General features: G+C 34.5%; 1 protein-coding gene across 1 annotated transcript in view; it reads right to left on the reverse strand.

Annotated features, from left to right (window-relative positions):
* Positions 1-2,658: 2,658 nt before the first annotated feature.
* Gstcd (glutathione S-transferase C-terminal domain containing) overlaps positions 2,659-26,993 on the reverse strand; it is a 161,550-nt gene continuing 137,215 nt past the window's right edge. Inside the window, exons 9-12 of the mRNA XM_076864595.2 lie at positions 11,201-11,334; positions 9,960-9,990; positions 7,705-7,774; positions 2,659-4,234 (exon numbers count right to left, since the gene is read on the reverse strand). Of these exons, the coding sequence (XP_076720710.2) occupies positions 4,098-4,234; positions 7,705-7,774; positions 9,960-9,990; positions 11,201-11,334 (372 nt within the window). The 3' untranslated portion in view covers positions 2,659-4,097. The remainder of the gene's footprint in view (positions 4,235-7,704; positions 7,775-9,959; positions 9,991-11,200; positions 11,335-26,993) is intronic.

Here is a 26,993-nt window from a genome sequence, read left to right on the forward strand (position 1 = left end):
TTAATAACCTGATGGTAATTTGCTATACTTTCCCCCTCCTAGGAGACCAGCTATGTTCCCTATAGACAATGCTTGGTCAGGCCAGGTCTTGGTGTGAAGACAGTGTGGAACAGTCATAGCAATTTGGATGAATATGTCATGTTAGTGAAAAATATCTTTCTTTTGTAAAGGCATTGAGATTTTGTTATCATTGTTCATACCAGTCAGTCCTGCTTCAAAAGATTGCTAAAAGAGACCGAATTTGAATATTAGCTCTGCCAATTACTGACTGGTTTCAAACTCAGGCCTGCTTTTACAGTGTAACTGTAGCCTTACTTTCTGTAAAATGGGATTGCTAATATCTAGCTCACGAAGTCATTATGAGGATTAAATAAGTTAAAACATCGAATTATTATTTGTAAGGGCTTGGGATAGTGTCTAGGAAATACCATGTACTGTATTAGTATTTGTTTTATACATAGAGATTTATTTTACAAAGTATAAGGCTGGGGTTGTGGTAGAACAACAATGGTAGAACACTTGCCTTGCATGTGTGAAGTACTGGTTTTGATTCTCAGCATCACATATAAATAAATGAATAAAATAAAGGTCTATCAACAACAACAAAAAAATAAAAATGAAAAAATTCTAAAAAACAAAACAAAGTATAATGGGGCTGGGGATGTAGCTCAGTGGTAGAGCACTTGCCTAGCATGCACAAGGGTCTGAGTTTAACCTTCAGTCTCTGGTACCACCACCACTACTACCACCACCGGAAAGAAAGAAAGAAAGAAAGGAAAGAAAGGAAAGAAAGGAAACAAAGGAAAGAAAGGAAAGAAAGAAAGAAAGAAAGAAAGAAAGAAAGAAAGAAGTATACAATAAAGTATTAAGACAATGAATTTAAAATATTCTTCTTTTTGTTTAGCTACACCTTCTAGCTCTACTACATCAACCATTATTTGAGTAATTTAAAATTCTATTTAAAATTCCATATTACTTTTAAAAAAGTTTAATTTAAAAATTTATTGCTTTCTTTATTATGAACACTTGTTTTTATTTTTTTTAAGTTTATTTATTTATTTTGCAGTGGAATGCATTTTGACATATTGTACACAATCTCTAAGGACCATATCTCTAATTTTATTATCAAAGTCAATAGAAAAAACAAATTTTAGTGTGTGCAAGTTCTGTTAATAATTTTCTTGAAACATGAAAATGGGCAACAAAGTCTTTAGAATCAGACTGTTTCATTACTGCTATTTATGTATAATTTTGCATTCATGCCCTGCAAATGTTTTGATTTCTATTATGAATGACCTAAGACTGTAATTCCAATAATACATAAATTAGATAAAGTAGTTTAATCATTAATAATATTCCCTTGTTTTTCTGAGTCAGAGTCAAAGGCAAAGAAAGATGATCTCTAGTTTCTAATGTTATTACAACCTTGAAAGACACATATCAGAGAGGAGCAGCCTTGCTTTTGATGGACAAGAATGGGGGTGAGATCAGGTCATTTGCAACAGTCTTCCTCTGTTGCCTGCATTCAATAACTTTTATTTGGCCTGGCTGGGAAGAAGTTTTGGCAAAGGTTTACATACAGAAATCACTACACCTGTATCTATTTCTAGCCACAGCACTCCGAGCTGGAGAATGCCAAGCCTAGAGCACAGTGGGAGAATAATAGGGTTCCTGCATTTTTTGTTTTATTTTCCATAATTTGGGAGGGATGGTGAGATGACTGCACTACATGGTAGACATGCTATTGCAGGTTCATTGGTCCAGGGAGATTGTGAAAGGCTTACCTCAGGAGGTCAAATATCACAGCAGAAGACAAATGAGTTTAAACTAGAAGAAGGGATAAAAGGAGACTATTCTGAGTAGTGGGAACAGCATGTAAAAGCTCAGAGTTAGTAGCCTAAACACCATTAAATAATGAATTAAAAAAATCTTCTACACTGAAAATTACAAAATATTGCTGAGTATAATTAAAAGAAACCTAAATATATTGTAAGATATTTTCAGTTATTAGATCCAACAACTGAACTGTTTAGATGTTGAATTTCCCCAAATTAATCTAAAGAGAGAATACCAAAAATTCCAGCAAGCTTTTTTAATTTTGTAAAATTATAAAAATAAATTGATGAGCTAATTCTAGGGTTTTTATAGAAATACAATGGATCTAGAACAGCAAATACAATCTAGAGAATGAAAAATTAAGTTGGAAGACTAACTACCTGCTTTTCTGACATACTATAAAGTTTTTGCAACCAATAAATTAGTAAGACAAACAAAAGAATTGAGAACACACACACACACCTGTATATCCATATGCATACACATATACACACACACCACACACACAGATTTTCAACTGAGGTACCAAGTCATAAAATGGTACAGAAATAACTATTCATCAAAATATACTTACCACTTTATGTGAAAAATGATTTGGGATAGATGATAGACCAGAATATAAAAAGATGGGATCATAAAGTTCTTATAATAGGAAAAATCTTTATGAACTTAGGGTAGATAAAAATTTATTAGAGAATATAAAGAAAATATGTATCATAAAAGAAAAAAAGATAAATCCAGCTTCATCAAAATTAAAACTTTTATTGTGAAAATGAATAGTCCACAGACTAGAAAAATATTCTCAATACATATTTTTGGCAACATCTGACAGAAATATTCTACATCTTATTTTGGTGGAAGTTGTGTGGCTACATACAGTTGTTAAAACTTTTCAAATGGAACACTTAAAAACTTGTTATTATATTGTCTATAAATGATATCTTGATTTAAAAAAGAAAGTCCACAGTAAAGGAGCATTGTAGCTACAGGCACAAAAGACTAAATTACTCAGAGCCCGTAGTGCTTTCCTTAAAATTTATGCAAGGAAATCAGACTACAAAACTCCCTTCTCCCATTCATATTATTGTAAATTATTCCTATTTTTATCTCAGTGATGAACAATCCGAGTTCTTTCCTCTTATGATATATGTCATATAGGAATTAAAAACAATAAAATAAATCTTAAATTGAATAATCTAGGACATGTGAAGCTAAATAAATAGCAGCATATGAGAGAAGATTACTACCTGTCTTTAAAAATGTTATCTGGAAGAAAAAAGAATTTAGGCAGACAGAACTATTCAAATAAGCTTCCATATTCCGCACTCTTCACATTCCCAATTTATGCTTAATAATTTTTACCAAGAATTAAACAAAACAATAAGACCATACATTATGGTCTGACATAAAGAACTTCACTCATTCTTCAATATTTCCTTCTAATTGATTTACTTGCATAGGTAAAATTGTATTTCTTGCAATTCATCTTCATATCTTCAGAAAAATACAGGCCAGGGTTGTGAAAATAATGGATCCTAAATTATTATGAATAGATTTGAATTAAGATATCAATGTATTTGCCAATTAATTAGAATTTATGTCCAAATTCCATATTCCTACAAGATGAAACTTACTGCAATGACTTTAGAATCTTTTCACCCAAAATGTTTGAACCAGAAATGATCACATTTGGTAATTTATGGGCAATTATTTAAAAGGATAATCCTAAATGTATGTAAGTTCAACTGACCCCAGCTTAAAAATACCCATACAGTAATTGCCTTCCTAGAGTTTTACAAAATTATAAAAGTACCATTGTTTGAAAAATATAAAAAAACCACAAAACCCCCACAAAGTTTCTCAGTTTCTGTGTGTAAATATCTAAGATTATAAAATAAAGGTTGCAAGTACATTGTTTTGAATTAAATATCACATTGGCAAGATCAGAAAAGTTTGTGAAATGAGAAGGAAATTGTTATTCCAGTAATGAAACCTTCAATGGTGAGTATTATTCTTTTGGCAGCTGAGATGTCAGGGGATTCTCACTATGAAAACCACCAGCCCTTGATCGCACATTGTAAGAGTATTTGTGATGCTTTGCAGGCAGCCTTTCTTCCAAGAGTTTCCTGTTGCTTTCCTTCCTGAGCACAATAGGCTCAGGATGGCTAATGCTGTTTCCTACTTATGCCAAGAACCTCCTGAATGCCACTGGGCTTTTATCATGGAGCCAATGGCAAAATATCAAATATAAACATCTCAATCTAAGTGGGGACTCCCACTATCATGTTGTTTTTGGGAGAGCAGCTCTCTGGCTCCATGGATATCACTTGAACAGAATAACCATGTTCTTCTGCAGCTCTTGCTCGGTCCAGATCCACTAGGCACATGCACTGTTTTCCTGAAATACAGTGAAATGGTATCATGAGAATACCCTTCTTCTAGCAGGACAATTTCATTTGGTCTAAAGAAATCCACACAGTGACAAAATCTACAAGTACTATGAAGAATACTGTTTACTCCCAAGTACTGTTCAGTTTTTTTTTTTTATTTAATTGTTAATCAGTATGGAGAGAAGGTAGGTATAAATAATCACATTTCACAAATTAACTCTGCTAATTTAAAGACTAGTAGCTTTTAATATATTTATAAATAAACCTCAAATAGAACTTTAAATTCTGTTTTCTAATTTGGTTAAAATCCTTTTAAACATCTTGTCATTGTTTTCCTATAAAACTACATTTTCTCTAATATTGTAAAAAAAAAAAAATCTGTCTTTGAGAATATCTAAAGTAACATGCTGACAAAGGACCATTTGATAGACATGCTACATTTTCTACCTGGAGCTTTTTCAGACTCCAGGAAATAAGAAATGGAAAATATGTTGAGAAATTCTCAATCGTGTACTAATTATTTAAGGTAGATATGTAATGTTCAGTAAAATATACTCTTAATTTTCAGACCTTGCCATCCCTATTAAAATATCAATTCTCTTTTTCCTTTGTAATCTCTGGAAAACAAAAGAGGAACCTGACTGGCAAGCAAAACAGTCAATTTGTTTTCCTTTGGCAAACATGAACTTCAACTTTCAAAAGTAGCTCAGGGGAAAAAAAAACTGATCTGGGGCTGAATATATTCAAAGCCATGGTTGTCTTTCCCATTTTTTGATTGCTCTAAATTCAATATGTAAGCTTCTTCGTCTTCTTGGGAACCTCATTTATTCTATTTTTCCTCAATAATTATAACAATGCCTAAATATTATTTTAATTACAGTAATTTATTTCCACTGAGTAACAGTGAAACTGTTAAACTAAAATGACTTCAGAAGTGAAGACAGTTAAATAAAATAGAAAAGAAGATAGAATTCTCACATTAAAAAAAAAAAAAAAACAGCAGAAAGTGTAGATAAGAACTAAGAACAAGAGACTCAGACTTAGAATGTTGATTCACACACTTCCTTAGAAGGACCCATGCCATAAAGAATGAACTGTGTTAGAAATGATGATATGAAGAGATATCCACAATTTTATTTAGGCAAATCACCCTTTCTTCATTAAAGAGCTATTATGGCTAACTTTCTTTTTTTCTTTACTATCTTTCCTTTAAGATATCTGTAAATGTTCACCTCATCAACTTTTCAGTTTAAAATGAAACATTCTCTGTCATAATGGGATGCTCTACATTCCTTCAGTACCCACCCTTGGTTTACATTGCAGCTCATTTACCCTTGGCTTTGATCCCAGTTCAGTTAATTTTTTCTTTTTCATTATGCTGAAGAATCTCACTTTTTCACGTGTAAGTGCCATTACAACTGAAACTCAGTCATCAACATCTACATTTTGGGACTTGGTAAACACCCTAAAAATATTCAGAGAACACAGAAATGGTCTGTGCACAGATTCAGACATCTGATGGACTCTATAGCTTTATAGAAACCCATTCCTTTTCCCCTTCCTGTCCACATCATATCAAATGCTCTTCCTCTTCAACGATAGACACTTCCCTCACAGTTACTCCCCTTAAAATGCATATCCACCATAAATATATCCATCTACCATTATGTATTGATTGAATTGCTATGATTTGAACACCCCCCCCCCCCCCCACATAAATTGTGTTGGGAAGTGGGACACAATAGGTGGTGATGAGGCCATAGGCACAAAATAACTGGATCAATGCTGTTATTATTGTAAGAGTGGGGTTGTTATCACAACTATGGGTTCCTTCTCATGTGAGCATTCAGCCCCACTTTTCCCTCTCAGCGAGATGGCCACCATGTTATAACATAGCAAAATGGACCTTACCAGATGCCAGCCCCTCCACTGCAACTTTCTGATCCCCAGAATTGTAAGCCAAATAAATTTCTGTTAATTATAAATTAGTCTGTGATAGTCTGTCATAGCAGCATAAAACAGACAAAGACATAGGTCTAGAGGTGTTACATCAAATGTATATTTCACTAACTCAAACTGTTGATGAGAAAAGGAAGAGGAATGGAGAAAAAAGAGCAAGTTCCTTTCATGTTATGTCTAAGAGTGTAAGAGAGAGAAGGAATTTCACAGTTTCCTCAATATCAGGTCTCTCATGCTTCTCCAAGTGTGAGCATTTTGCCCTGCTAACTCTGATTTTAGTGTTTAATGGTAGTTATTTCTTATACAACATGGTACCTGCATGCAAGCTTACTACTTCATTCAAGCTAACTACTTTGGTGCTCGACCAAAGAAATAACAATTAGTTTTTACCAGTATAACATGGAAGAAAGACAGGCTCTGTACTAGAATTTTGGAAAGTATGACCGTGCCCAATGTGGTGCTTCTCTGAATAATTTTTAAGATTAGTTTGAATTTGACCCATTTATGTAAAGCCCTAATTTCAGAACCTGAACTTGCAATAACGTAATTCCAATATGCTGAGAAGCAGTATCACAAAAGTAAATAAGAATTTTGTGTCTGGAATCATCTAATTTGCGTTCATAGTGTGGCTCTATCATCTGTTAGGTGAAGATCTCAGGTAAACTTTTGTTTCCATCCACTCATTAAAATTAAATAATAGTACCTATCTCATAAGAATTTATGGAGATAATAAGTGAGGGCATTTAACTCAGTGTTTAAATTTATAGTAACAGTTGCTATTATTTTTCTAAATGTGATTTTTTCTAAAGCAAAATCTTTTGATAAAACAATTACTTAATAAACTTGAAACACATCTGTGGTCTTTCAATTTAGGTAACAATTTAATGTTGCAAATGTTGAGTTAAATGTTCTATTATAAATAATATACAAACATACTTTTTTTTTTTTTTTAAAGAAAACATTATCATTCTTGTTCATAACTTTTTTTTTGTGGGGGGGTGGTACCAGGGATTGAACTCAGGGGCACTCAACCACTGAGCCACATCCTTAACCTTATTTTGCATTTTACTGGAGACAGAGTCTTGCTAAATTGCTGAGGCTGGCTTTGAACTTGTGATCCTCCTGCCTCCGCCTCCCAAGCAGCTGGGATTACACGCATGCACCACTGCACCTGGCCATAATTTTTAAAAATTCATCAATTTTGGCATAATGATTAACTTTTCCATTTTTTGTTATTTTCTTTTGTGGCTTTTGATAGATTTTGTAGTTGGTTCATAATTGTTAGTGATTTAATTCAGTGTAAAAACACTGAAAATTTACTTAAAGGTATTGTTAACCCAAACGGGATAAAATGCTATTTGTTACAAAACCCTTTTGATATGGATTAAGTTTCTTGAGAAGAACAAACTTTAGTTTCTTATTGATAAATGGACTAGTTTTTCCCATATGGAATCTATCCATTAATTCCCAGGCATACTGTGAATAATCTACTCAACAGCTGTTGTATTAAAATACATACCTATGAGCCTTCTTTGGGGTGGAAGCTGGACAGCTGTCTGATCTGCAAATCGGCAAAGAATCATGTGTTCCTAAAAGAAAAACCAACAGAATATGAGTTTATTTTAATCTTCTGCTTCAAAGTTATAAAAACAAACAAACAAAAACTACCTAATTTTTTCTGGAGTTCAAAATTGTTTAATTAAATAAAGTACTGCACAAAATGGACTTTCAAAAAAAGTCAACTCTGTGAATATGTTACTTGATAACTTCTTCTTTTCATGTATACTGCTCTTCAGCTGTAGTTCTTTTTTAAAAAAAAATTTTTAGTTGATGTACACAATACCTTTGTTTTATTTTTATTTATTTTTATGTGGTGCTGAGGATCAAACTCAGTGCCTCACCTAGGCCAGGCTCTACCACTGAGCCATAATCCCAGCCCCCAGATGTAGTTCTTAAGAAGAGATATACAGAAAATCTTCAAGATAATTTTGTCAAGTTGCTTTTAATCAAAATATGAAATAGTTACATTTTGTAATTACAATGTATTAAATTAAAAGACCAACAATTCACTTATACTTTTCCTTTATAAATTTTATTTGAATTTTTTGATTTGTGATTCCAAGAAGGCGTGCTCTGTGGCTTTTCATACTACCAGAGGAAAAGGAAGTCATGCAGATCTCAAATTGCAGCTTCATTAGCTCTCTAGGAGTGCCAGCAGCATGCTAGCTACTCCCTGGCTTTTCTTGACTCTTACTTTCACCCAGTCACTTTAGAGGACAGGAGCCTGGCTCCCTCTACTCTCACTTCACAAGGCTGCAGAGTGGATCTCTCTCTCAAAAGACAAACCATTAGAAAGACCTGACATAATGGGGCACCTGGTGTTATTACTTTCTGCTTAACAATTTCAGGAAAGACTGAATTAATAGAAGGCAGCCCCTAAAGGGACAGAGTGAATGAATTTGCACAGTACTTTTAAATCTGTATGTAGCCAAAGGTGAGTGACTAGGCAAACTCAAAATAAATATAATGCTCCTATGAGCTGTTCATTCAGAACAGCTTGAGTTTCCAAGAATGCTAATGATCTTCCAGCTCAACAAACAGGTTTAACTCAAATTCAACATTTATCTTCTTTTTTTTTTTAAAGAAATGCTAAGAAGTTCATTCCCTCCCTCCCTCCCTCCCTTCCTTCTTTCCTTCTTTCCTTCCTTCCTCCCTCCCTCCCTCCCTCCCTCCCTCCCTCCCTCCCTCCCTCCCTCCCTTCCATCCTTCCTTCCTTCCTTCCTTCCTTCCTTCCTTCCTTCCTTCCTTCCTTCCTTCCTTCCTTCCTTCCTTCCGCTAAGGATTGAATTCAGGGCCTTACACATGCTAGGCAAGCACTCTACAGCTGAGCCACAATCCCAGCCCCTCTTCTTAGTATTTTGTACATTAAATTTGAAGACTCTGGTTTTAAATAAGAAAAGTGAAATGACTGGCAATGTTGCAAGTTTTTTTTTTTTTTTTCCTTTCTACAGGGATATCTCTGTCTCAACTTTTATGTATTTAAAAAACATTTTAATACTTACTATGAATTTAATGGCAAAGGGTAGGAAACTAATAAAGTAAGTAAAATGAATAACATTAATTAAGATTCCACAAACTAACTGCCATCAACAAAGGGACAGAAGAATAATTGAGAATTCTATGATTTGAGGAAAAGCCAAGAAAAAGCACATCCTTTATTCCCATGGTGTTTGTAATCTAAGATTCACTGTATATAAAGGTAATATTGAGGTAATTGCAACTTCAGATGGGATGCAATTCTATTGTCCTGTTGGGTTTTACTATATTTTATTAAAATTATTCTTCTTTCTATTTGTAGAGACAGGGTCTCACTAAGTTGCTTAGGGGCTTGCTAAGTTGCTGAGGCTGGCTTTGAACATTTGATCTTCATGCCTCAGCTCCCCAAGTTGATTCTCATATCTTCTACCAGCATCCACCATATTAACCAATATGTTACAGCAGAATAACTTGAAAGTAAGTTAAAAATATCAGATCCTTCACAAATCTCCAACTACTAAAAGAGTTCATCTGGGTTTGTTAATCCAGATACAATACATATTAGATGCTCATGAGTAATTTGCATATAACTAAAGATGATATACTTCCTCAGAAATTTGAGATGGAATGTTAGAGTCTGTAAACACGGTTATTTTGCTGCAGCCAGACTGCGGCAATGGAAAACTATAAAGAGAGGATTAAAACGTATATTATCTATATCTAGATCATTAAGATTACCTTGTATGATAGAGTTTTCTTGAATTGTTCACTGAAATAGAAAAGAAAATGGAATTAATCACTGTTCTAATATTAAGAACACTGAATAAACTAAATTACAAATAAAAATATATATTGTAGCTGAAGAGTATAAAATGCTATCTGAAGTAAAAACTACCAGTTTGAAATATTGTGTAAAAGAATAAAAGCATATTATCAGCATATTATTAATTTTTAAAGAGTTTCTTTCATAGGAAGAAACATTATTAGAGAAGTACGACCATTTTTTTCCCCTCTTCTCCTCATAGGAGCAAATAGATTCAGTGTTTTACTGTGTGAAATGTATTATTATTCAAGGGTAGTGAGCAAATATACAGGAGGTAATAAACATTGAAAAATTCCTTTGTTTCTCACAATTTCCCAGGAAGAAGGGTTATGCCATGTCATGCAGGCCATGTATTGAAGCATCAAGCCAGTTTAGGAGGCAGAAAGACTATAGTAAGACACAGGCAATAGTCTTTATTGTGGATTCTATGTTAAAGGGTGAAAATGTCATAAACATGAAGAAGGTGATTCTCCTATGGTGGGTTAAAGCTGCAAGAATGAAAATGTCTCCTCCTATGTGAGATTAGAAGGATTAAAAAAAATTGTATATCAAATTTAATCATCAACACTACTATTTAAAAATATTACTGCTACTACTGTTATAAGGAACACTTCACATTTATTGAGTGCTTACTCTCTGCTACTTCTAAAGTCCTACATTACTACATATATCATATTCTCACAAGAACTTTGAGATAGTTACCGGTATAACCTTTATTTCATACATGAGAAACATGTATGAAAAACATTCATACAGGCAGAGAGTAATTTGCCTGAGATGAAATAACTTATACAATGACAAGGAGACAGTATCGACACCCTGGTGTCCAGGTGCTAAACAATTAACCACTGTACCTCACTGCATCTTACAAGTGGTATGTTTAATTTCATCATTTAGAAGAACACAAAGAAATTCTGATACTGACAGACTTCTAGTTAGCTGACACCTAGATAGACTTACTTCTAAATTTCAGCAAGAAGGATCCATGGGTAAAATCAGAGACAGACACAAAGACAATCCTTTCTTCCTTGTACAATTTATAAACAATACTTGCCATGTGGAAAGTCAATAAACTGTATGTAAAATCTCACTGCAACTTCCTATCAAACAAGTCTGGCATGCACACTGATGTCTAAGGTAGAATATTAAATTTCACCTTTTTGGAAAATTAAACTTTGAGGTATTTTGAATGAAACCATAACAGCAAGGGCACGTGACAAAGGAAGCCCGTGTTTTGATGCAGTGTTCAATCACCATGTCTGTTGCCACTCCACAAGCATGCAACGCCACCTGGAAAATAAAACCCGACCTTAGCATTAAGTTCTTTCTTAATGAACAGTGCAACTTTTGTGCCTTAAAATTTGTGTGTGCATGTGTCTGTGTGATTTATCCTCAAGAGATTTCAATTAACCAGAGTATTATTCTATAATAGTTTAAATAGTTCTCATTTGAACATTTCAAAGGATTACTTACCTATTCATATATTAACTAAGAAAATTAAGCAAGGTTGAAAGATTATAAAAGGAGCACTGCAAAAGAAGTATAGGATTCATTCAAAAGGATATGTGAAGCAATCTTAAAAGTGGAAAACTGCATATATATGGGTTACTAAACTAGCACTCTGGCTGATTATGAATTTATTTCAGTGGTAGTATTGTGACAAGAACACTAATAATATGCAATGAAAATTTCTAGTCTAGAGCATTGGTTGGCTATGAGACCCTGTGCTGGACAAAACTTTTCAAGTCTTTGTCTATTCAGCTATAATCTATGCTAAATAATACTGACATAGCATACTCTTAATGCAAAGATTAAATAAAATGTATTTTAAAACACTTTTTAAAATTCTATATGAATATAATCTGATTAGTATTGTATAAAAATTGGTTGAATCATATTTATGTAGCACCTTTCTGGGTGTTTTCATAGAATAAAAACCCTAACATTGAATGAAAAGTTGCATAAAATACTTTCAAAGGGTTTACTTTAAAAGGAAGGAGGGAGGGGCTGGGGCTGTAGCTCAATGCCAGAGCTCTTGCCTAGCTATATTTTAGGTACAGGGTTTGATCCTTAGCATCACATAAAAATAAACAAAAATAAAGGGATGCTGTTCATCTACAACTACCAAAACATTTTTTTTAAACAAAGTATAAAAAAATAGGAAGGAGTGAAGTTAACTCTGAAAACAATTTCAATTTTAAAAAGTTTTCAAAACACATATCCTTACACACAATTTATTACAACCTAAAATAAATAATTTTGAAAATTATTAGACTAAATGAGGCAAAATACAATTCTATGAAGGAAAATCAGATATGAGGATCCTGAAAAATAAATTATTACCCTTTGCCAGAAAAATGTTCAGCTCTCCATTTCATTCTAGGCAGAGACATATTGTATTATACTTTCCCCTCCTAGGGACAGATCACATAAACTTCTGGGTAGAGGAGCGCAATCATTGTGAAGAGGAGAGTTTCCTGGAAATGTCTGGATGTAGATTATTTTAGCTAGATTCCCTTTTGAACTGAAAAGCTAAAACCAATACTATTCTGGGAGGAGAAAAGCCCTGTATCCCTCTGAATTCTTCCCTTCTTCTAGACTTAGATAGGCTACACAGAAGTCAACATCTCAATTTCTATGGTAACTATGAACTCACCTTTCCTGTTTCATGGTGAAAATGGCCTAGGCAGGCAGCCATCCCCTGAGGGCAGTACCAACTATCAAGCAATAGGAGAATAAAGAACCTTGATTTCTCATCTGCTCCTTTTATTTAGTCAGCTTTTCAGTGTAAAAATCTTTCCTTTCATGAGTAGCTGGAAAAAATCTAAAGGTAAAGTTATGGGTGGATATTCCCTTGGAGTAAGAACAGAACTGAGGCTCACTGAGTGCCCTTTGTGCACAGGCACTATGTGGGCATGCTGACATTTCTATGATCAGGACAACCCTGAAAGAATGTATTATCTCCCTTTTAAAAGGGAGGAAACAATGACTTGGAGAAAGGAAGAACTTGCTCACAACAAAGCAGCTCCTGAAGGGCAGGACTCTGACTATGGAGCATAACCCCATTCATTAATTACACCAAAGTGCTTCTCTACAAAACCCTGTTGAGGCTCTCAAGAAAGAAAAGTTTAGACAATTTATTTTTAAGTATCTGCCACAGTCTGGCTGGGCATAACTCAGGAGCCACTTGTCAAAAGAAACTAACTTTATTTTTAGAACCACACACGCCAAACAAAACAGCTCCTCAGGAAAAAACCCTCAGAGCCCAAATGCCACCACCGGCTTCCCACAAGCCACTCCCTCAACCACCAGCCTCTCCACCTCCCACAATCCTCCTGCTCTTGAGGCCGATTGGCTGGGTCGCGTGGGTGGAGCCAAAAAAGTCCCCCAATGAGCAGCTCCGTGGCCTAAAAGGGCAGGGAAACAGCCCAATGAGCATCACCGCAGAGGAGCCAATCAGCTAGATGTTGCTGGGGCCGCTGTGAGCCAATCATCAGCTGGCAGTCTGAAAGTTTGCTGGGGCCCCTTCAGCTGTGGCTCTCAACAAGTATCTAGTTAGGTTTACATTCTTTTAGCTACATGTAAAAGAGTGAATTTCTTTTCCTCATTTAAACTAAAGAAGTTAATCACAGAAAAATGAGAAATTGTATCCCATATGATTCAAATGTATGATATGTCAAGATCATTGTACTGTCATGTGTAACTAATTAAAACAAATTAAAAAAAAAGAAGTTAACTATTTACACAATGGATTTTAGGTCTAAAAGGTTTTACTGCATTACATAATCTTAATTTCCACTATAACCAAATGCAGGTCAGAAATAATAGGAAAAAATGAAGGGAGATATAGAGCAGTGGAATTATTTGAATATGGAAATTTAGCACTTATAAGAAAGGTAGTATTTTAAACCAGGGAAGAAAAGATGGATTCTTCAGAAAGTAAAATTACATTAACCTGATAACATGTGAAAACCAAAAATTAGATAGTTCCATGTATCACATAAGAAAAAATAAATTTCAAATGGATTAGAGTTTTAAAATACAAAAAATTATATATGCATGTGTGTGTGTGTGTGTGTGTGTGTATAATTTTATATAGGCTGCAGGGAAACAGGAAATATGAAAATGTCACAATCTTATGAAGGGGAAATTTAGCAAGATCTAGATAGATTACAAACATAATGTCTAAAAATCTATTAAAGAGATACACTGGCAAAAATATATAAATATCTATTTATTGACCAATATTTGAAATAATAAGAAAATGAAAGCAAACCAATTTCCCATTGACAGGAGACTAATTCAATAAACAAAATGGAACACTTTGCAGTTCTAAAAAAGAATTTTACCTCTAGACAAGACCATGGAGTAATAAACTGCAGGAGATAATATTAAACTATTCGTAAAAATTACCATTGATGGTTGTGTTGTGTGCTTCTAGCATGCTAGTGTGCATACTGTAAAATAAAGCAAATAAAAAATGTAGTGCCACTAGGAAACAGATGTTAATTTTTAAGCATGGAAGAAAGAAGAAAGAGGAATAAGACTTAAAAAAAAGAGGATAAGTTAAAACTCCATACTTCTGAATTTCAACTGGAGATATCAATATAAATTCATGATGATTTTATTGTGTGTAGGGGAGGTGAAGTATGGCCTGACTCAGAATACTAAAAAGTCTTGAACAAAGAACAAACCAGCAGCAATGACCACCCTCAGTATCTAGAACAGGATATTCTAAATACTATTTTATCCTTAAAGACCCTAAGTTCAGCTCAGAGGAGAAATAGCTGAGATATGAAGTATAAAATACACAAGAAAGCAAGGAAGTTATCAACTGTTATTGAAGCCTTGTCCAAAGAACTCAAAACCCAAAACCCAAAGAGTAACCTGGTGAGCTTCACACTGAACAAAGATGGGAATATCGGAACATCAATGAGAACAATAACTGTAAATGGATTAAGTTTTTCATTATCAAATTGATGAGCCAATCATGATATTACAAAAAATTCTATGGTCACTTTTTGGTAGCCAGCTCACTTTGAAAACTGGAAAATATACAGAAACATTGAATTGGCCTTTGCTATGTGCACTGTACCTTAGGGTAATCAAATAGCTGATGGAAAGCAAATGAAGATGGAATGATAAAATTATAATATCACCATTTTGCAATCCTTATTGATATAAGGGAAGCAGGGACAATGATCATTAATATTTCTAACATTCCAAAGTGACAACCAAACTGCTGATAGAACATACTATTAGCACCTATGATGTAATCTTACCCCCAAATGGAACCAGAATCTGCTTACACCTCTACAATATAGATCTAATCACCAATTTTCAGACAATATACAGAACAGGGTAATATATTAATACAACAATGTCAGAGGGATGAAATCAGCAAAATCTTCATGTGGAAAACTTTAAAGGAAAAATATCATGGTTTTGTAAGCAAATAAGATGCAAAGACAATAAAATAAAAACAAAAAAAGGTGGATAATAATGTGGTAGGGAGCATCATTCCACAAAGAGGCTGCATCCTAATCCCTGAAAATACAAACAAGGTTAAAGGATTTTTGCAGATGTGATTAAGGTTATGGTCTTTAGAATAACAAGATTATCCTGGTTGGTCTTAATCTAACTACACAATGCCTTAAAAGCAGATAATTTTCTCAGGTGGGAGCCCAGAAGAAATTATATAGAAGAGAAGGTCAGAAAGATTTAAAGCATGAGAAAGACTTCACCCACTATTTCAGGCTTTCATGGTGAAGGAGGGCAGAGAATGTGGGTGGCCTCTTGCAGCTGAGAAGACTCCTGGCTGACAGCCAGCAAGAAAACACAGACCTTAGCTCTATAACTACACAAAACCAAATTCTATCAACAACCTGAATAAACCTCAATATAGATTCTCCCTTACAAGCTCCACATAAGAGCCCAGTCAACATCTTGATTTTGGCCGCTGAGACCACAAGTGGAGAAATTAGTTAAGAAGATCTAGACTTCTGACATATGGAAGTATGTTTTTTTTTTTTTGTTTTGTTTTTGTTTTTTGGCACTGACTTATTTCATTTAGCATAAGATTTTCCTGTTCTATCCATTTACTGGCAAATGCCATAATTTCATTCTTTATGGCTGAGTAATATTCCATGACATCAAACGAAAATGCTTCTTCACAGCAAAGGAAACAATCAAGATCATGAACAGAGAGCCTATGAAATGGGAGAAAATCTTTGCCACATGTACCTCAGATAGATAAATTAATCTCCAGGTATACAAAGAACTCAAAAAACTTAATACCAAAAAAAAAAAAAAAAAAAACACCACCCCTAAATAACCCAATCAATATAAAAGGACTAAGGAACTGAACAGCACTTCACAGAAGAAGAAATACAAATGGTCAAAAAATATATGAAAAAATGTTCAACTTCTCTAGCAATTACAGAAATGAAAATTAAAACTACACTGAGATTCCATTTAACTCCAGGCAGAATGGCAATTATTAAGAATATAAGTAACAATATATGCTAGCAAGAATGTGGGGAAAAAGGTTTCATACATTGCTGGTGTGACTGAAAATTGGTGCAACCATTCTGGAAAGCAGTATGAAGATTTTTTAGAAAACTTTGAATGGAACCATCATTTGACCCACTTATCCCATTCCTCAGATTATACCCGAAGGACTTAAAATCAGCATACTATAGTGATGCAGCCATATCAATGTTTGTAGCAGCTCAATTCACAATAGCCAAGCTGTGGAACCAACCTAGGTGCCCTTCAACAGATGAAAGAATAAAACAAAATATTTTACACACACACACACACACACACACACACACACACACACCATACACACATACACACAAGATTTTATGTCTTAAGATTCACATTAACTATCTCAATTTTTGTATCTTCTTTTAATACTGATTAAAATAAATAAATTGTTAAAAATTATCAGATACTAGGAAAATTTCAACATTGGCTGTTGTTAAGGTATGAAAATGGTATTGTGGTTATTTCTTTTCTGTTTAAAATATTTTTATTTTATTTTATTTTTTGTGGTGCTGGGATTGAACCTAAGCTGATAGCATAACAGTAGAAGCCATTGAGAGAGAGAGATAAAGATAGAGATAGATAGATATCACATCATAAGCCAGGAAGCCAGAAGGTAGGAGATGACAGTTTTGTCATCTCTGAGTAGGCCCCACCTCTTAAAAGTCCTGCCACATCTTCACATCACCTTACCAGAGACCAAGCTTCCAACTTGGGAACTCTTGGGGGAAAAACCCTTGGTGAATTCTAGGCAAAAGCTCTATCACTGAATTACAACCCCAGCTAAGGATTTTAATTTTTTTAAAACAAATATTCTAATTAGAGATGGACACAATATCTTTATTTTGTTTGTTTTTATATGGTGCCGAGGATCGAACCCAGTGACTCACATGTGTGAGGCAAGCGCTCTGCCACTGAGTCCCAACCCCAGCCCCAGGATTTTAATTTTTTAACAGCAGTTTTAAGCCGACAGCAAAACTCAAAAAAGATAGTTTCTCATATGCCCTCTGCCTCCAGATATACATAGCCTCCCCTATTATCAACATCCTGGATCATCCTAGACTGCATTGACACATCATTATCACTCAAAGTCCACAGGCTACATTAGGGCTCACTCTGCATGAGGGCTTGACAAATTGGTAATGCCTTAATTCCATCATTGTAATATCATGCAGAGTATTTTCACTGACTTAAAAATTCTCTGCACTCTACCTATTCACCCCAACCTCACCCTAATCTCTGGCAATCATTTGATCTTTATACTGTCACCATAGTTTTGCCTTCTCTAGACTACCATATAGTTGGAATCATACAATGTGTGGCCTTTTCATACTGGCTTCTTTCATGGAGCAATATAAATTTAAGATTCGTTTCTTTTCATGATGTGGTAGCTCATCTACTTTTAGTGCTGAAAAATGTTCCATTGTATGGATGTACTAGAATTTATTTATATATTTACTTACTGAAAAACATCTTGGTTAACTCCAAATTTTGTCCATTACCAGGGAAGTTGCTATAAACATCCATTTGTCTGGATGTTTTCAACTCCTTTGAGTAAGTAACAAGAAAAGCATTTTTTTGGATTGTAGGAATATATTTAGTTTTGCAAGATACTGCTGAACTATCTTCCAAAGTAAGATGTAACCATTTTGCCTTCCTACCAGAATGAATTGGAGATTTTGTAGCTTCATAGTCTTACCAGCACTTGATGATGTGTTCTGGAATCTGGCTGCTCTAATAGGTGTATAGTGTCATTTCTATTTGCATTCCCCTGATGACATATAATATCGAGTATCTTTTATATGCTTATTTTACCATCTTTATATCTTCTTTGGCTAGGTATCTGATCAGGTTTTTGGCTCATTTTTCAGTTGGGTTGTTTATTTTTTTATTGCTCAATTTTAAGAGTTCTTTGCATATTTTGGGTGACAATCCTTTATCGGTTCTTGCATATGTCTTTTACAAATATTTTCCCCATTGTGGCTTGTTTTCTCATTCTCTTGACAATGTCTTTGCAGAGTAAAAGTTTTTAATTTTAATGAATTCCAGCTGATAATTCTTTCTTTCTTGTATCATGCCTTTGGTGATTGGTAAATCATCACCAAACCCAATTCATTTCAACTTCCAGCTAAGTTATCTTTTTGAAGTTTTATAGTTTTGGCTGTGGTTGATTTTGAGTATCTTTTGTGAAGGGTGTAAGTATATGTCTAGATTCTTTTTTTTTTTTTTTTTTTTTGCATGTACATGTCCAGTTGCTCAGGTATTGTTTCATGGGAAATATTTTGTTTTTAAGTAATCATTATCCTTAAGAGATAAATGCTCTAATATTAAGAGTAAAATAAACTAATGTCTAGAATTTGCTACAAAATAGCCCAGAGGTGGGAGAAAGCCATTGAGGGTATAAATGAAAAAAGAATGAACAGAAATTAATAACATAACTGGGTCATAGATATATGCATGCTAATCTAAACTTTTTAGTATCTAATGGAGACTAATGTGTTGGTGGGAAGGAAGCATTTACTCCATTGTTTACTTAACTTGATGGCAAATAACATTTTATTGAATGATGCAACAGTCAGTGGTTCTCAAATAGGGAATTTCTTATTATCTACCCGTTTCTCTGTACATACATGGAATTCCTATAAAGCTAAAAACTTAAGTTGTATACTTATCTTTTGGCCAAGGTAATGCATATTCTAAAGTAAATATAAATACTTTAGATTGAGATATATACTGTGAAATTCATGGATTATAAACTAAAAAACTTTCCTGTACATTTTTTTCCCATATTTTTATTAGTACATTATAATTATTTCTTATACATTTTAAACTTCAGTTTATCTCTATACAATAAAAATTCTCAGTAGAATTCTTATCATTTAAGTGATCAAAATGAAACTGAACAGACAAGGAACCTTATAGTACATGTTTTCTTACATGCAGTAGTAAGTTAATGAAATAAATCATCATTCAGTCTCATGTCTTTCAGATGGCAGTTTATTAGGCAGACTCTAGACAAATGGGCATAATTCTCTAGGAATGAAAAAAAGTATTCCTGTAGTAGATTCTAAGAAAAAGAGTCTATGTTGATTCTGAATATAAAGTATATCTTGAAAGATAATAAGCTTATGCTTTAGTTGTACCTCAAAGGTACATTGTTTATGATTCTAATAGGCTCCCTGTACTTATTTACTGAGACTCATTTAACAGTTACTGAATCTTTCCCTAAACCCAGTCATACACACAGTTATTTTTTTTCTTTTTATTTATTTATTTATTTTTTACATTTTTATTGTTGGTTGTTCAAAACATTACATAGTTCTTGACATATCATATTTCACACATTTGATTCAAGTGGGTTATGAACTCCCATTTTTACCCCGTATACAGATTGCAAAATCACATCGGTTACACATCCACTGTTTTACATATTGCCATACTAGTGTCTGTTGTATTCTGCTGCCTTTCCTATCCTCTACTATCCCCCCCTCCCTTCCCCTCCCATCTTCTCTTTCTACCCCATCTACTGTAATTCATTTCTCCCCCTTGTTTTTTTCCCTTTCCCCTCACTTCCTCTTGTATGTAATTTTGTATAACAATGAGGGTCTCCTTCCATTTCCATGCAATTTCCCTTCTCTCTCCCTTTCCCTCCCCCCTCCCGTCCCTGTTTAATGTTAATCTTCTTATCATGCTCTTCCTCCCTGCTCTGTTCTTAGTTGCTCTCCTTATATCAAAGAAGACATTTGGCATTTGTTTTTTAGGGATTGGCTAGCTTCACTTAGCATAATCTGCTCTAATGCCATCCATTTCCCTGCAAATTCCATGATTTTGTCATTTTTTAATGCAGAGTAATAATCCATTGTGTATAAATGCCACAATTTTTTATCCATTCATCTATTAAAGGGCATCTAGGTTGGTTCCACAGTCTTGCTATTGTGAATTGTGCTGCTATGAACATCGATGTAGCAGTGTCCCTGTAATATGCTCTTTTTAGGTCTTTAGGGAATAGACCAAGAAGGGGAATAGCTGGGTCAAATGGTGGTTCCATTCCCAGCTTTCCAAGAAACCTCCATACTGCTTTCCAAATTGGCCGCACCAATCTGCAGTCCCACCAGCAATGTACAAGTGTACCCTTTTCCCCACATCCTCGCCAGCACTTGTTGTTGTTTGAATTCATAATGGCTGCCAATCTTACTGGAGTGAGATGGTATCTTAGGGTGGTTTTGATTTGCATTTCTCTGACTGCTAGAGATGGTAAGCATTTTTTCATGTACTTGTTGATTGATTGTATGTCCTCCTCTGAGAAGTGTCTGTTCAGGTCCTTGGCCCATTTGTTGATTGGGTTATTTGATATCTTATTGTTTAATTTTTTTGAGTTCTTTGTACACTCTGGATATTAGGGATCTATCTGAAGTATGAGGAGTAAAAATTTGTTCCCAGGATGTAGGCTCCCTATTTACCTCTCTTATTGTTTCTCTTGCTGAGAAAAAACTTTTTAGTTTGAGTAAGTCCCATTTGTTGATTCTAGTTATTAACTCTTGTGCTATGGGTGTCCTATTAAGGAATTTGGAGCCCGACCCCACAATATGTAGATTGGAGTCAACTTTTTCTTCTATCAGACACAGAGTCTCTGATTTGATATCAAGCTCCTTGATCCATTTTGAGTTAACTTTTGTGCATGGCGAGAGAAAGGGATTCAGTTTCATTTTGTTGCATATGGATTTCCAGTTTTCCCAGAACCATTTGTTGAAGATGCTATCCTTCATCCATTGCATGCTTTTAGCCCCTTTATCAAATATAAGATAGTTGTAATTTTGTGGATTGGTCTCTGTGTCCTCTATTCTGTACCATTGGTCCACCCGCCTGTTTTGGTACCAGTACCATGCTGTTTTTGTTACTATTGCTCTGTAGTACAGTTTGAAATCTGGTATTGCTATACCTCCTGATTCACACTTCCTGCTTAGAATTGCTTTTGCTGTTCTGGGTCTTTTGTTTTTCTAGATAAATTTCATGATTGCTTTATCTATTTCTACAAGAAATGCCATTGGGATTTTGATTGGCATTGCATTAAACCTATAGAGAACTTTTGGTAATATCTCCATTTTGATGATGTTAGTTCTGCCTATCCATGAACAGGGTATATTTTTCCATCTTCTAAGATCTTCTTCTATTTCTCTCTTTAGGGTTCTGTAGTTTTCATTGTATAAGTCTTTCACCTCTTTGGTTAGGTTGATTCCCAAGTATTTTATTTTTTTTGAGGATATTGTGAATGGAGTGGTTGTCCTCATTTCCATTTCAGAAGATTTGTCGCTGATATACAGGAATGCCTTTGATTTATGCGTGTGATTTTATATCCTGCCACTTTGCTGAATTAATTTATTAGCTCTAGTAGTTTCTTTGTAGACCCTTTTGAGTCTTCTAGGTATAAGATCATGTCATCTGAAAATAGTGATAATTTAAGTTCTTCTTTTCCTATTTTTATGCCTTTAATTTCTTTCGTCTAATTTCTCTGGCCAGTGTTTTGAGAACTATGTCGAACAGAAGTGGTGAGAGAGGTCATCCCTGTCTTGTTCCAGATTTTAGAGGGAATGCCTTCAATTTTTCTCCATTCAGAATGATGCTAGCCTGAGGCTTAGCATAGATAGGTTTTACAATATTAAACTATGTTCCTATTATCCCTAGTTTTTCTAGAGTTTTGAACACAAAGGGATGCTGTACTTTGTCGAATGCTTTTTCTGCATCTATCGAGATGATCATATGGTTTTTATCTTTAAGTCTATTGATGTGGTGAATAACATTTATTGATTTCCGTATATTGAACCAGTCTTGCATCCCAGGGATGAATCCTACTTGGTCATGGTGCACAATTTTTTTGATATGTTTTTGTATCCGATTTGCCAGAATTTTATTGAGGATTTTTGCATCTAGGTTCATTAGAGATATTGGTCTGTAGTTTTCTTTCTTTGAAGTGTCTTTGTCTGGTTTAGGAATCAGGGTGATGTTGGCCTTGTAGAATGAATTTGGAAGTTCTCCCTCTTTTTCTAATTCCTGAAATAGCTTGAAAAGTATTGGTATTAGTTCCTCTTTAAAGGTTTTGTAAAACTCTGCTGTATACCCATCCGGTCCTGGGCTTTTCTTAGTTGGTAGTCTTTTGATGGCTTCTTCTATTTCCTCAATTGATATTGGTCTGTTTAGGTTGTGTATATCCTCCTGACTCAATCTGGGCAGATCATAAGACTTAAGAAATATATCGATGCCTTCACTATCCTCTATTTTATTGGAGTATAAGGATTCAAAATAGTTTCTAATTATCTTCTGTATTTCTGAAGTGTCTGTTGTGATATTGCCTTTTTCATCCTGTATGCTAATAATTTGAGTTCTCTCTCTTCTTCTCCTTGTTAGCATGGCTAATGGTCTGTCGATCTTATTTATTTTTTCAAAGAACCAACTTTTAGTTTTGTCAATTTTTTCAATTGTTTCTTTTGTTTCGATTTCATTGATTTCAGCTCTGATTTTAATTATATCTTGCCTTCTACTTCTTTTGCTGTTGTTTTGCTCTTCTTTTTCAGGGATTTTGAGATGAAGTGTGAGATCATTTATTTGTTGTTTTTTTCTTTTTTTAAGGAATGAACTCCAGGCAATGAATTTTCCTCTTAGAACTGCTTTCATTGTGTCCCATAGATTCCAATATGTTGTGTCTGTGTTTTCATTTATCTCTAAGAATTTTTTAATTTCCTCTTTGATGTCTTCTATAACCCATTGATCATTCAGTAACATATTGTTCATTCTCAAAGTGATGCATAATTTTTCCTTCCTTCTTTTATTGTTGATTTCCAGTTTCATTCCATTATGATCAGATAGGATGCATGGTATTATGTCTACTCCTTTATATTGTCTAAGAGTTGCCCTGTGACATAATATATGATCTATTTTTGAGAAGGATCCATGTGCTGCTGAGAAAAAAGTGTAACTGCTTGATGTTGGGTGGTATATTCTATATATGTCAATTAAGTCTAGGTTATTAATTGTATTATTGAATTCTATAGTTTCTTTATTCAACTTTTGTTTGGAAGATCTGTCCAGTGGTAAGAGAGGTGTGTTGAAGTCTCCCATAATTATTGTATGGTGGTCTATTAGACTCTTGAACTTGAGTAGAGTTTGTTTGATGAACATAGCTGCACCATTGTTTGGGGCATATATATTTATGATTGTTAGGTCTTGTTGGTGTATGGTTCCCTTGAGCAGTATGTAGTGTCCCTCTTTATCCCTTTTGATTAACGTTGGCTTGAAATCTATTTTATTTGATATGAGTATGGACACTCCTGCTTATTTCCGAAGTCCATATGAGTGATATGATTTTTCCCAACCTTTCACCTTCAGTCTATATATGTCTTTTCCTATCAAATGCATCTCCTGTAGCTGAAGGCTGCATATTGTCGGATCTTTTTTTTTTTTTTTTTTTTTTTTTTGATCCATTCTATTAGCCTGTGTCTCTTAATTGGTGAGTTTAAGCCATTAACATTTAGGGTTATTATTTGTTTATTTATGTTCCTTAACATGGTTTGTTTTTCCTCTTTGATTATTTTTTCCCTTTACTGTACTACCTCCATTGTTATTTTCCATTTCCTCTTCCTGTAATGTTTTGCTGAGGATGCTTTGAAGAGATGGTTTTCTAGCTGCAAATTCTTTTAACTTTTGTTTATCGTGGAAGGTTTTAATTTCCTGAAGCTTAATTTCGCTGGATACACAATTCTTGGTTGGAACCCATTTTCTTTCAGCATTTGATATATGTTGTTCCAGGATCTTCTAGCTCTCAGAGTCTGTGTTGAAAGATCAGCTGTTATCCTGATTGGTTTATCCCTAAATGTAATCTGCTTCCTTTCTCTTGTAGCTTTTAAAATTCTCTCCTTATTCTGTATGTTGGGCATCTTCATTATAATGTGTCTAGGTGTGGATCTCTTATGATTTTGCACATTCGGCGTCCTGTAGGCTTCTAGCATTTGGGATTCTGTCTCATTCTTCAAGTCTGGGAAGTTTTCTCGTATTATTTTGTTGAACACATTGCTCATTCCTTTGGTTTGGACCACTATACCTTCCTATATCCCAATGACTCTTAAGTTTGGTCTCTTTATGTTATCCCATATTTCTTGGATGTTCTGCTCATGGTTTCTTAACAGTCTCGCTGAGCTGTCTATGTTCTTTTCAAGTTGAAATACTTTGTCTTCATTGTCTGATGTTCTATCTTCTAAGTGTTCTACTCTGCTGGTAGTACTCTCATTTGAGTTTTTAATTTGGTTTATTGCTTCCTGCATTTCTAGGATTTCTGTTTGTTTGTGTTTTATAACCTCTATCTCCCTGTATAGTTGATCTTTTGCTTCTTGGATTTGTTTATATAATTCATTGTTGAAGTGATCTTTCATTGTCTGATTTTGCTGTCTAATGTCTTCCTTGAGACTCCAGATCATGTGAAGCATGTATATTCTGAATTCTTTATCTGACATTCCATCTGCTGCAGATATTACCTCTTCTAAAGTTGAGTTGACCTGCATTGCTTGTGGTCCTTTCTTTCCTTGTCTTTTCATACTGCTTGTGTTTCTTTCTGCTTGGTGAAACTGTTGTGTTATTGAATTTCCCCCTATATATTTATATTGCTCTTGTATAGTTGCAAAGTCTCCCTTTTGTGGACAAAGACAATGTTAACAGTTCTCAACATCAATAGTACATCATCTAAGCACACATTTTCCTTATTACTACATTTATAGCTAGACTCTATGTCTACAAATGTTGGTTTCGATTATCGTTTACAAATATAGTCATTAGTTTCATGAAAGGCATACCACTTCTGGTAGCTTGAAGAAAACTGAATTTCAGGTGTAGGATGTTATGTTTATGGGGAAAGGAGTGAGGGTATGAGGTTAATCTAACTTAGTAACTTTGGAGAGCTCTAACCAATGAATGGGTAATTTATGGAAGAATGTATAGATTCAAATTCCTATCTGTATTTATAAGATTATCCTACTTTTGAATAGTAAAATTTAGGGGGTTGCAAGTGGGATAGAGGGAGTAAGAGGAAGGAAAACAAATAACAAGGAAAGAGAGAGAAAATAGAGAGTGGGGAAAAAAGAAAATACGAGAAAAAAGAAAAGAAATAAAAAGGGGGAAGGGAGGTGGGGCATATGAAATTCCTCTATAGTATATTATTCTGGTGATTCAGTTGTTAAAGACCTTTTTCGTGTACAATTTTTGGTTTCACATATGTTGAGGTTGCGAAGACCCGAGGGGGATGGGTAGAGGAGACTGGGTGAATGGCTGAAAAGAGAGAGAGAAAAGAGAAAAAGAAAGAAAAAAAGAAAAAAAAATGTCTCTCAGAACTGTGTTTTCATTTCTTCCAGTTGGTGGCGTTGTCTATTCCTAGCTTGAATCTCTGGGTTCAGGATTGGTGGTGGTAGTCAGTGTAAGAGGACTTGAGCTTCCACCTGTGGCCTCTCTACTCTTATTCTCTGAGATGTAAACCAGGTGCCTGATCCGCTGCAGAACCGCACTGGTAGCCATGCCAGTCAACCGGTTGGTGGGTTTTAAGGGTTGGTGGGATTTTCCAAGATGAGTTCCATCAGTTTTTCTCATTAGGATACACATAGTTATTGTTATTTCCCATTTTCAAATAAAGAATCTGAAGGTCAAAAAGGTTGAGTGGCTGGTTCAAGGTCACCAGTACTTAAAATTAATCTGACCAACTCCAAACCAAACTTTAGTTCTCTATGTTTGCATTTACTTCTATCTTTAGATAGAAGTAAACAGGGAGTCACTGATTGGACTCTAGGTCCAGCTCTCACATTAACTTGGGCTATGTCACTTAAACTCTTTTGGAGCTTCATATTATCTATCTATATAGAATGAGAGGGTTGAATGAATGATCTCTAAAGTTCCCCTAATCCAAGCATGCCCTGACCTTTGCTTCTCAGGAAGGATTCTTAACCATACATTTTGCAGATCAAAGCAGCCAAGGTCCCAACTCTGTAGTAATATTCCTCTCTTTAAAAAGTTTCATTCAATAATTATATGGGCAGTCAGCTTCAGAATTCAAATGATGCTAAAAGGCATGCAGTTATAGAGTCCCTTGTTCTATATATACTCTTTCACTTCTGAAAGAATCTGGTTACCCAAGCCAATATTGTTCATTGGTTTTCTTTCCTGAAATATGTTCTCCTATATAATAAATGTACATTTTATTTCTTAATTTATAAATATTAGATCTTACTTATTATATTTCTATTATGAAAGATGAACATTTTGACATTTTTACAACCTCTTCCTTTTACCATTCTCTATGATAGTGTCATTTATACTGTGCACTGCTGATCCAAGTTTTAAAAAATATCCAAGACTTTCCCCACTCAAAA

The sequence above is a fragment of the Callospermophilus lateralis genome, chromosome 8 (assembly GCF_048772815.1).
Source record: "Callospermophilus lateralis isolate mCalLat2 chromosome 8, mCalLat2.hap1, whole genome shotgun sequence".
Classification (NCBI taxonomy): domain Eukaryota; kingdom Metazoa; phylum Chordata; class Mammalia; order Rodentia; family Sciuridae; genus Callospermophilus; species Callospermophilus lateralis.